The following is a 12,438-nucleotide window of genomic DNA, read 5'->3' as shown; positions in this document are numbered from 1 at the left end:
AGAAAAAAAAATCTACCTGCATGTGAATGATTCCTTTTATAAATAAAACAAGGAGCAAAGAAATACTTTTGCAATAACAGAAAGCAGAAATAAGAGAATATAAAGTATGGTGGACTCACAGGGATAAACCAGACATGTGGAAGATCTGAGAATGGATCTCGATCCAGTGGTAAAAACTTTACTTTAGAGCGATCATCTGGAAAAGAGACTTAGTGTGAAGGACAATGGTTGGAAGACATGTACCATGTTCAGTTGCGTGCGTACAGCACCACACCTATCATCACATTTCTTTTATCTCAGCCTTGTTATAGTTCTTGCTATGAACTCTACAAGTCTCAGAGCAATTAGCCTTTTTATGTCAGGGATTTTGCTGTGCCCATCTTAGGCTGTAACTTTTTTCTGAAGAAGCTTGACCTCCAGGAGAGAGTCACAACTAAAGCAATGACTTCCTACAAATTGCTGGACTATCATACTATTGACCATGGTATCCTTCTGAGAAAGCTCTGTGGGTTGGAGAATGGGGCCATCTTTTACAATGTGTCTCCTTTCTTCCCTTAGTTCTAATCAGTGTTATCTGGAGATGGATTGATCCTAGGCTCCCCCTTTGTGGGTTGCCACACAGTTCTACTCTTCCCCCTCTTTTTTTCAATATTTATAGGACCACTGGCCAAGGTTATCAACAGGTTTGGGATTTGGCATTGCTAGTATGCTGATGATACTCAATTATATTTTTCGATGGCCAAGAGTTCCAGTACCTGGCGGCTGGGCAACTCTGGATGGGGAGAAACTGTCTCTGACTCAATCCTACCAAGACTGAATATTTGGGCTACCCTGGGTATTTGGGCTACCCTGATCTGGGGATATTTCAGATGGATACTTTAATTTGACACGGTGATCGGTAAACTGATTTCTCAAACTTTCCAATCTGCCTTATCAAATAACTAATCTCAGCTGCATAAATCCAGACAATGGATATACTGTAATTAAGAAAGACAATGTGGCCCACCATTTAATAGTTGCTAGGTTGATAAAGGTGAAAGTTCTTTGAAGTACAAATAATAGAACAAAAGTATTGGTTTTGTTGGTTGGAAAGTCCAGATCTTATAAGCACCCCATCAGACTTGCTTATGAAATTAATGGCAAACTTCAATCAGAGAAAACTTGGTATTACTGCCCTTATAGTATCATATGGAAAGGTTATAGGGCAGCAGCTCAGCATGATCCCAGTTTGGATGCATATGAAAGGCATGTTGTGGGGACAGCACAATTTATGCTGATATGATTACATGGGACTCTGGTTCCATAGGAAATCACAGCCGAGTGGCTATGTAGATGAGTCCTTTATTCTCCTTAAGTATAAAACTAAGACATGTTTTTATTGGCTGCAAAACTCTTTATCACTCACATGGAATCTTGCTGGAGCTGAGGTTGATTTGCTGATTGACAGAGGGTGGGATGGCAGAATTTATTTCCTCTTTTGCAACTTCCAAGAGCATCTGCTGAAGACAAATACAGTAGAAAACTTTCAACTGGAAAATTGTTAGTTCTGGCTTAACTGTCATACTTTTTATTCACCAAGAGCTTGGCAAGATCCTGTCCCTGTGGGTGTGGGAAGGATTAATACAATAACTATGCTCCGCAGTCTTTCCAAACATTCAGTCAAATGGATAAGGTCTGTAAGTTACTGGGAGTTGGCAGCCTATAATTTATAACAAACAACAACAACAATAAAGGCCATATTGATTGGAATGTGCAGCTTACATGCGTTCCACACCTTATGTTTTAAATGAAAACTGTCGAGGGAGAAAAACTCTACTTTAATCAATACATAGAACAACATAGGAAAGTAAATATAGAAAACTGCATTATACACTGAGGTTTTATTTAACCCAGTACTTCAGATACTGATTAACTGGAGTTCTAAGGACTTCAGAAAGGATACTTCTCAGCCCTGTCTAGTCAAGTTGTTACTGAACTTGGGCCTCTGCTATGGATTTATACACAGGAAGAATTTTCCTAAAGTCAACATCCTTATGCCAAAATCTTACCTCATATTCCTTTAGGAAGCCAGCATTGGACTGAGAACAGTTTTTTGCATGGTGCTGAATGAAACTTTTGAGAGAGACTGGATGGGAGCTTGAAAAGACAATAAATGAATTTAGTTAGCTGCTGATTGCAGTAATTTAATATCAGCTGACAATTTAACACAGAAAAATCAGCACTTATAAAGATCCGCTACTGTTGGTTGATATTACTGTATAGGTAAGAAGAGCAGACATTAGTATGCTGGGCAAAGTACTAATGAAGATTAAGAATAAAAGTGGATAATTCTATAATTGTACTGGAAGGAAACTGATGTTATTGTAATGCAGGGCAAGACAAAAATGTTTGCTGTAAGTATGTTGCATGGACATCTGATTTCCAAAGGTCTTTCTCAATGTGAAATAAAAGTCCCTAGATTTGTACCCCTTAGCCGTATACTTGTACAAGCTCTGATCAGGCACAACAGAGTGCTGATCTGCTTGAAGATAAGACATACGAAAGTTTCCATGGTTGAAAACTTTTGTAGGGCAAACACTATTAGGCTAAGAATGATAGATATGATGGGGAACCTAACAAGGATTGCAGGTGTGGAAAGAAACTTACATTTCTGACAGGCCAATGAGCGGATCTTCAGAGATCTTCTCTAGGATGCAGCTATGCAGGAAAATGTATTGCCCCTGGGAAGCAGAATATACGGTTTATCCATACAACCATTTTGAAATAGAAATGCTACATCTAATGCTACTAAGGTGCAAAACAGAGAGGTTTTTTTTATCCCGTGTGGATTATCAAAATTACAGAAAAGTTTAGCCCTGGGGATTTAAGTAGAAGACAAAGATAAGCAGGACAAGTTTGAAAAACTGTAATCTAGTTGGTGATACTGTGAACGATCTCTAAATTAATTTATTTATTAGAATTTGTCAAACAAGAATAAAAGAATAAAAATACAATGACAGGGACAATAGGCACATTAGTGCACTTATGCACACCCCCTCTACTGACCACTTAAGTATTATGTAAGGTCCACGGAAGTCAGTTTGTGACTGAAACTGAAAATTTGTAGCTGAAACAACTGAATCAGGCAGAGCATTCCAGATTTTGACAATTCTATTATAGAAATCATATTTTTACAGTCAAGTCAAGAATGATTTAAACTTTACTTTAAAGTTTAAATCTGATAGGATCTCCCACATCATATCTTTCACATTTCCTATGTAGCACAATTTCCTACTTGAGCCTTCACTTTGAAATACCTGCTTCTTATAACATCTGGAAAATGTCTCTGATCTCTAACAATATTTCCATTAGTTTCCTGCTGAAAATTCGTGGGACGCAGTTTTGCAACTGATCTTTAACGCCATCTCAGGGGCCGCAAACAGCCACACAAAAAGGACAGAAAGTTGTATATGGGTCATAGTCTACTCTTGATAAAGTAGACCATAACTTTATTTTTTTTTATAAAGTAGACCATACTTTATTTGATAAAGTAGACCATAATCTACTACTAGATAAAGTAGAAAAATGTGGGTTAGACAGCACCACCACCAGATGGATTCGCAACTGGCTGACCAACCGCACTCAATGTGTAGTCCTCAATGGAACTACATCCACATGGAGGGAAGTATGCAGTGGAGTACCCCAAGGCTCTGTTTTAGGCCCAGTACTCTTCAACATCTTCATCAATGACTTGGACAAGGGGATAGATGGGGAACTCATCAAATTTGCAGATGACACCAAGCTGGCAGGAATAGCCAACACTCCTTAAGATAGGCTCAAGATACAGAAGGATCTTGACAGACTTGAACATTGGGCGCTAACTAACAAAATGAAATTCAACAGTGAAAAAAGTAAGGTTCTACATTTAGGCAAAAAACCCCAAAATGCACAGGTACCGTATATGTGATACCTTGCTCAATAGTAATAACTGTGAGAGGGATCTTGGAGTCCTAGTGGACAACCATTTAGATATGAGCCAGCAGTGTGCAGCAGCTGCCAAAAAAGCCAACACAATTCTGGGCTGCATAAACAGAGGGATAGAATCAAGATCATGTGAAGTGTTAATACCACTTTATAATGCCTTGGTAAGGCCACACTTGGAATATTGCATTCAGTTTTGGTCGCCACGATGTAAAAAAGATGTTGAGACTCTAGAAAGAGTGCAGAGAAGAGCAACAAAGATTATTAGGGGACTGGAGGTTAAAACATATGAAGAACGGTTGCAGGAACTCAGCATGTCTAGTTTAATGAGAAGAAGGACTAGGGGAGACATGATAGCAGTGTTCCAATATCTCAGGGGCTGCCACAAAGAAGAGGGAGTCAAACTATTCTCCAAAGCATCTGAGGGTAGAACAAGAAGCAATGGGTGGAAACTGATCAAGGAAAGAAGCAACTTAGAACTAAGGAGAAATTTCCTGACAGTTAGAACAATCAATAAGTGGAACAACTTGCCTGCAGAAGTTGTGAATGCTCCAACACTGGAATTTTTTAAGAAAATGTTGGATAGCCATTTGTCTGAAATGGTGCAGAGTTTCCTGCCTGGGCAGGGGGTTGGACTAGAAGACCTCCAAGGTCCCTTCAAACTCTGTTATTATGTTATGTTATGTTATGTTATGTTATGTTATGTTATGTTATGTTATGTTATGTTATGTTATGTTATGTTATGTTATGTTATGTTATGTTATGTTACTCATTCCAGTGTAATAATTATTTCATCTATTTTAGGTTGGTAATCATCAGTTCTCATTACTGAGATTTTAAGTTTCTCTTTATACTGAAGGATTCCTTTCCACTATAGTTTCACCATCTCCACTGGTGACAAATATTTCATGGGAAGGGAAAAACTTTCTCGTATCCTTAAATAATTGGATAGTTGCATATCTAAGAGAGAGGTCCAGGTTTTCTCACCAGCGTCTCTATCATACAATGCCGATTCATTCGAAGACTGTAAATGGTATTGAAGATATCAACCAGCTTCTCATGCTTTAACTGCTGTAGGAGCCGATCAAGGGCAATGAAGGTGCCTGTGCGGCCCACTCCTGCACTGCAATAGAAGGGAAACCAGGGATTGATTCTCTCAGTGAAAAGTTTCACGTTTTTGTTCATTTTACCCATTCTCGCCTCCATTCTTTCAAAATCCAACATACAAGGGAATTGGACAAGAAGTAACTCCTGTTCCTTCAGAAGATGAGGAAGATGTAATACAGTTCTTGTAACTGAGACTTTCTTTGTCACCATAGTTAGGGGGCGCAGTGGCTCAGTGGCTAAGTTGCTGAGCTTGTCGATCAAAAGGTCGGCAGTTCAGCGGTTTGAATCCCTAGTGCTGCATAACAGGGTGAGCTCCTGTTACTTGTCCCAGCTTCTGCCAACCTAGCAGTTCGAAAGCATGTAAAAAATGCAAGTAGAAAAATATGGACCACCTTTGGTGGGAAGGTAACAGTGTTCTGTGCGCCTTTGGCATTTTTTTTTTAGCATGGGCAATATTTTCATAGCCAAGAGTTATACTTAACATTTCTGGGGCCTGAGGATCTTAAGTAAAGAGACACATCTTTTTATTGAACAAGAATGACTTTGAGAGATTTCAGAAATTTAGTTCTTTTTTTTTTTTAGAATATTTCAGTTAAAAACAAGAGCATTCATGTAGGTTGGTTACAACTTACCTACCATGTACCAGGATAGGTCCACATTCATTTACACTCTGCATATGTGCTCGTACCAGCTCTATGAAAGCAATCATGGAGTTGGTAGACTCAGGAATACCATGATTAGGCCATGCTGTGTAGTGTAAGTGACTCAATCTTCGTTCCATATTTAGTCCTTTCTGTAATAGGAAAGGACTATGTTATTGTCTATGACAAGAGATCAGGTAACTGTCTCAGCCAACAAAGAGAATAACAGTCTGGCAGAATCAAATGACTGTGTTATCACTTGTTATTATCACAGACTAGGTCCTACTGTTAAAATTGCAGGTGACAGAGCCTTGCCCTGGTACTACGTGAGATAATTTTGGTGGATTTCAACTATTGCCATGAAGAAAGCTGATCCAGGAAGAGGCCCTACTACTAAGTATCAATATCACAGCACAATGATTAACAGAACCTATTTGCTGTTTTGATTTGGGAAGATTTGGAAGTACTTTGCAGGGCTTCCACTTACATGCTGCAGTTTAAACTCCCGTGTTGTCCACTCATCAGCAAAATTCTGAGCAAGCAGATGAATGCTAATTTCTCCAGATGAGACAGGAGAGATGTCTGTTGGCCAGTAGTATTCACATAATACCTATTAAAAAAAAAAAAGTACTGTTAGCACATTTTCATAAGTTTAGAACAGGAGTCTGCAAACTTGGCTCTTTTAAGACTTTTGGACTTCAACTCCCAGTTACTCAGCCAGCTTTGCTGGCTGAGGGACTCTGGGAGTTGAAGTCCACAAGTCTTAAAAGAGCCAAGTTTGCAGACCCTTGGTTTAGAAGATAGAGTAGTTTAAACAATATTAGTAAAAAATAGCCACGCCAACACTAAAGCATATTGTTGGTGGCTGTCCTTGCTCAAGATGCTTTGTGTAATGTATATACCACATAGTAGGGATAGGCTGATTATTCCACTAATTAAAACAGATGGAAAACAGGGTATGAGATCAGAAACAGCTACCTGTTGCACCTTATGAACCACACTGCAATTAACACAAATATACACCTGAGACCTTAATAGATCAATTATATTCATATTTTACTGATCAGAATTACAGAGACTGAAAATGAAACAATAATATAAGACAAGTAAATAACTGGGCAATGAAAACTCTTGCTCATCTACCACATATTTCCCAGAAATCTATATGTAAATCCCAATATACTTTGTGACCAGCTGCAGTATGTAACACATTGCAATATACAGTAATTCAAATTATTTATTTGAAAAAGTATTTTTCTACAACAAATGTCTCTTGAAATAACTTGCTCACTCAACTAACTCAATATCATAATTTCACAAAGTTACAATCCAACAGAAATTTTAGGAATATGTATCAAATATTTTTATATGTACCCTATGACTATCATTTAAGTGTTGTACCTTAGAATTCTTGATGAATGTATCTTTTCTTTTATGTACACTGAAGAGCATATGTATCAAGACAAATCCTTGTGTGTCCAATCACACTTGGCCAATAAAAAAATTCAATTCAATTCAATTCAATCCAATTCAATCAATTCAAGTATTTGCAAACAAGGTCTAGTCTAACCTTCCACTAGATCTAGAAAAACAGGGTTTTGACAATATCCATGAAAATAAGTCTCTCTCCCTCATATTCATTCAGGACCACTCATTATTTAGAAGCATTGATGTGTCAGAGTGAGGAATAATAATTTCCTCTGTAGACCTACCCGTCCATTCTCCATGCCCACTGTCAACATCACAATAGTACAAATGTTCTGCTCCCATACCAGTCTCCAAAAATCATCCAGAGTTTTTTTCAAAGGCCCCTGGGTAGCAATGAATTCCTGTGGGGAGCTATAACCCTGCAACAACAGAAAGAGATTTCAATAATACAACTGAGTATTTTTATTGGAGACAGAAACATTAGAAAGCAATCCTCCTTCTCCTCATTTTGACGAAGACTCTCTTTCTCTCCCATTGTAACTTTAAATCTTAATGTAAATATGGATAGGAACTAGCAAATATTTGCTATATCTCACTCTCAATTTTTTGTGCATTATGCATAGGAAGTCTTTTAAATGCTTAAGTAGAATCTTGATATAATCATCCCCCTTCAAATGATCTTCTAACTAAAGTTTTATAATTGACTTCCTAATTCTTTAAAATCCTAGTCCTAAAGAATCAACTTTCCAATTAATCGACAATTACTGAACATTCTTTGAAAATATTTAACATTTGCGGAGCAACATAACTAAACAGCTTAAAATCCATCATTCCTTCATATGCCATATTCTATAGAAATGATTTAATGTACAGTATAGCAAGTAGAGAAAGGGAAAATGATCCTTTCTAATAATAGTTCCCATGATGAAAGAATGATTGACTGGCAAGATAAACTGAATGGAACTAATCCAATGTTATTTGGAAAAGAAGATGCTCCACCTTTATTTATTAATCAATTTCTTTGCAACTTTTATCACTGGAGTTTTCCAGAACTACAGAATGCTTCAGCTGAAGGAACTCTGAACCTATAGTAGAACAGAGTATAGTAGGTTCAACCTTTAGTACAACCTATCTACTAAAATTCTGCTAAAAGAATTTTCTTCTGTCCAACCTAGACAGGAATCTATATGTGTCCCTAGTTATGTATGCATAAGTGCATGGAGCTGGGTCATCCTAAGGCAAGAGGCAGATCTGGACTAGATTTCGCATTGCTTCCTGAAAGAGGGAACAGCACAGTCCTTTCTCCACAACATGTCAGGTTTCACAACAGACTTAATCTAGACCAGGGGTATCAAATTCAAGGCCTGGGGGCCGGATCTGGCCCGGGGGGTGCTTAGATCTGGGCCCCGGGGCTGCCCTAGAAACAGCAAAAGGACTGGGCCACGGTGCCTCTGGAGGCTGTCGCAGCCAAACATGGAGCACCATTTTTGCTGGCAGAGGGTTGCAGGAGGCCATCACAGCCAAAAACGGAGCTCATGGGGGCTCAGTTTTTACTGGCTGGCAGAGGGTTGCAGGAGGCTGTCACAGCCGAAAACAGAGCTCGGCAGCCCATTTTTCAACCTAGGCCATTAAAATAAAGCAGAAACACTCTAACTATTTTATATTGCATGTTAATCAGTTGCCTTCCTCCAGGACACTGGATGGGGAGGAAGGGAGTTGTCCCCGAGTGGGAAGGAAACCAATAGCCTTTTGCTAAATCCTACAGTTTTTTCCCCCAAAAAGCACTATTATTCCTACCATTTTGAAAACTATGCAATACCCTCCTTCCCTGCCTGATGGGTTTCCTCATGGAACTGCCAGAGATAAAGTTGAAAATCTCAACTCTCCCAATATTACATTACATAGGAACTAGTATAACTAACTTGTGGCAGAAAGCTCACAAATTTCATTAGTTTATTTATGTATGAAGCCACATATGACAGTACAAAGGAATCAACTCATATGATTGGGACTATGGTCTAAGTTTAAATTCCCCTTTTTGCAAATCAATGGACTGCCTATCTTGACTAAAGGTTCTTCCTAACATTAAAACTGTGAATTCCGCTTTGGCAGTTTCATTTCTTTCTCTGGGAGAGGTATTCTCAGTAGCTAACATCACATGTTTTCTATTTCTCATGATCGTTAATAAAATCCTTAAGAACAATAGAGGCTCTAGGGTGGCATTCTCCATAAGCACTCTAGACCTCCTCAAGACCCCTCCAGTAATTTCAATGACAGCTTTGGTTTTGGGACAGACAGTAAAGTTATGGAGCACATCTCGAAACCCCTGAGGAACAGCTCAAGGGATTTTGTTTTAGTGACAATGCACAAGACTTTGGCCTCAGTCGTAAGAGCCTCCTTTGTTGCATCCATCTTTGCTAGGGGCCAAACAGCTGTGTCAACTCATCCTCCAGAGCAAAGATAGGTCAGGCAGGGTTAAATAATCTAGCCACACCTTCATTTTTATGGTAGTTGCTAATCTGAATAATGTCCCATTCTCATCCAGAGTGATTACTGTATGACTAACAGGTCTACTAAGAGACATTGACAAAGTTCAAATATTCCAAAAATGCTGGTAGATCTCAATGAAAAGCTGTCAAGTGGTGCTTCAAGCTCTAGAAGTGATGATACACATTGGCATAAAGTTCTGGACATCTATGCCACTTAGGAACTATCAGAAAGCAGAACCTTCTTGCCCAAATGGCTGGAAAGTTCTGCAGAAAATAGTCTAGCAAGTAGTAGTTATATAGTTACTAGATGTATGATCCCACCTGTACGGATACTTAATATGTACTACTAGAATGCTCTGTCACCACTCTAGACTTACAATGAAAGTTCATTTTCTGTAGCAGAGACTGGACATTTAGATCACCCATTTCAGCTTACTGTTTATAGTTGTCATTTCTCTTCATATTCCTTACCTTCTCAAAGGGTAGGAGATCAAGTCAAACCCTCCCACAAAATGAGCATCAGAACTAATCTTAGTCCAGCAAAGGGAAGTAAGAGCTCTGGTGGCATAGTGGTTAGAATGCTTTACTGCAGGCTAACTCACTGCTCATTCCAGGAGTTTGATTCTGAGCAGCTCAAGATTGACTCAGCCTTCCATCCAGTAAAATGAGGACCCAGATTATTGGGGGCAATATGCCAACTCTGTAAACTGCTTAGAGAGGGCTATAAAGCATTATGAAGCAGTATATAAGTCTAAGTGCTATTGCTGTTGCTATACCCACTACGTGATGCTCTATGTCCATTGTAGAAAATTGTTAAGTCAATGTATTGTTCCTCTCTCACTCCTAACCAAACTCCCCTTTTGTTCCATGGCTGCTTTTAGGGAACAAAAAACCATCATGCCATTAATTCATCCCTCTGAAGTCCCAGGTCTCATTATTCTATACGCTTTGTACGTTGCATTAAAACTAAGATAATTCAACCACACGTTCAAACAGAAGTACCGTACAATTGCATAATCTGATTTCTTAGTCTTCCATTCCTTTCATCTCATCTCATCTCATCTCATCTCTAGTTATGCTGGATATTTTTTTTTTTAATTTTAACAACTTTAAGATGTATGGACTTCAACTCCTGGAATTCCCCAGAAGGAATTGAAGTCCATATATCTTAAAGTTGCTGAGGTGGAGAAACGCTGGTCAAAAGTCTGGTGGCCAAGAATGTAAAATTGCATGGACAATATGGGGGGGGGGAGTTGTTATTTCTACCATGCCTCCCACTGCCTAGAATAGTGAAGCGTAAGAAATGTTTGGGTGGACAGGAAAGACCAAGGATCTGTAGGAGATGACAGGATCATTTTCATCTCATAGCTTCTTTCCAGCAGTGGCTAGCCGATTGCTTTAAGCCAATGCAGAATGTAAAGGAGATTCAGCTTTACTTCTGCTAGGGAAGTTTGATCCTACATGACAAAGGTAATGTGCAAGTTAAGCACAGTTATTCTAACACAGGCATGCAAACATGACTGCTGTGCAAATAAACACACTGTCCATGTATAACTAGACAGGCATGTGCATGCAAATATAAATTACTGCATGCACACACATAAATGTGGGGGCGGGGTGGTAGCCTTTACCTGGATAGATCACTAGAGAGGCATGAGGATACATCCAAGCTTTTTAACATACAGCTGTAATTAGCAGGAAAAAGAGAAGAGAGAAGTAACATGTTTAGAGCAACAGGGCTGCTCCAGGAGAGCCCTTGCTGCATTAAATCCAAACACACCTATTCTTCTCTGGGATTAACCTCTGGTGGAAAAATCCAATTTCTGCATGTTTAAGAAAAAAAATGATTTTACATGATTCTTATTGCCTGGGTGTGTGATGTCACACCACCCCCATCCCTCTTACAACAGAAGCTTTATACTTTTAAATAAAAAAAAAAGATAAGAAAAATGTAAGCATTCATTTGTTACTTGAAAGCTCAAACGTAAGAATCTTTCTTTGTTACAAAGCCAGTAGATGACATATTTGAGATTGTATTTAATCTTCAAACTTTTTTTTAACTTAAGGACAAATTAAAGAGAAAAATCTATCCAGGAAAGAATGTTTATAGCTGGAGCTGTCTTCTCAGCAAATTATGAACAGAATATCTGGCACACAAAACTTTATCTTCCTTTTCTAGGCTCCCTTTCTTTTATTTTGCCTTGTTCGGCTTGGTATAATTTTTCTACTTATCTTACTGAAGAGGAATACTGGATCTTCTATAACTATATAAAGGATAAAGATATTCAACAACAGGGATGTAATTAGAATTAGAATAAAACTAACTAGTTTTGAACTACCATATTTTTCAGACTATAAGACACTCCAGACTATAAAAAGCACATTAGCTTTAGAGGAGGAAAACAAGAAAAAAAATCTGCCTCTGCCTCCCAGCATCCTTCTGGTATTCATCTGGCTAGCCTCCGTCAGCAAACAGCCTGGTCAGTTTCAGCATATTATTGCAGCCCCAGCATGTGGCTCGTCAGGGCTCTGCTCCATTGCTCCCACCACCAGTCAACTAGCTGAGCTGCTGCCTCCGTTGGGGAATGCTGGAGCATTCGCTGTCCAACAGGTAATTGGCAGTTGGATCAGCCTCCCGGAATACCACCGATCAGCTGTTCTAGGCGGGGGGATTGCTGCGGCCCATTCACAGCCACCATGGTCCAGTTGCCACTGGCGAATGGATGGCGGTGATCCCCGCAGCCTAGAACAGCCACAACAATCCCCTCCCTCTGCCACAATATTTGCTCTATAAGATGCACAGACATTTCCAC

General features: G+C 39.1%; 1 protein-coding gene across 6 annotated transcripts in view; it reads right to left on the bottom strand.

Moving 5' to 3' along the window:
* The window catches only part of LOC131194953 (receptor-type tyrosine-protein phosphatase V-like), a 76,717-nt gene that overhangs the window by 8,460 nt on the left and 55,819 nt on the right, over positions 1-12,438 (bottom strand). For 3 of the 6 annotated variants that reach the window (XM_058176578.1, XM_058176581.1, XM_058176580.1), the window contains exons 26-33: positions 7,421-7,555; positions 6,196-6,318; positions 5,700-5,860; positions 4,948-5,083; positions 2,647-2,720; positions 2,049-2,136; positions 1,406-1,499; positions 120-196 (exon numbers count right to left, since the gene is read on the bottom strand). In XM_058176578.1, coding sequence (XP_058032561.1) covers positions 120-196; positions 1,406-1,499; positions 2,049-2,136; positions 2,647-2,720; positions 4,948-5,083; positions 5,700-5,860; positions 6,196-6,318; positions 7,421-7,555 — 888 coding nt within the window. Of the gene's footprint in view, positions 1-119; positions 197-1,405; positions 1,500-2,048; positions 2,137-2,646; positions 2,721-4,947; positions 5,084-5,699; positions 5,861-6,195; positions 6,319-7,420; positions 7,556-12,438 lie in introns of those variants that run through there. The other 3 variants (XM_058176579.1, XR_009154356.1, XR_009154357.1) reach the window with 3 other exon arrangements.

This window comes from Ahaetulla prasina, chromosome 3 (assembly GCF_028640845.1).
Source record: "Ahaetulla prasina isolate Xishuangbanna chromosome 3, ASM2864084v1, whole genome shotgun sequence".
In the NCBI taxonomy this organism is placed as follows: Eukaryota; Metazoa; Chordata; class Lepidosauria; order Squamata; family Colubridae; genus Ahaetulla; species Ahaetulla prasina.
The sequence above is the reverse complement of the archived record's forward strand: the minus strand, read 5'-3'. Positions and strand labels throughout refer to the sequence as shown.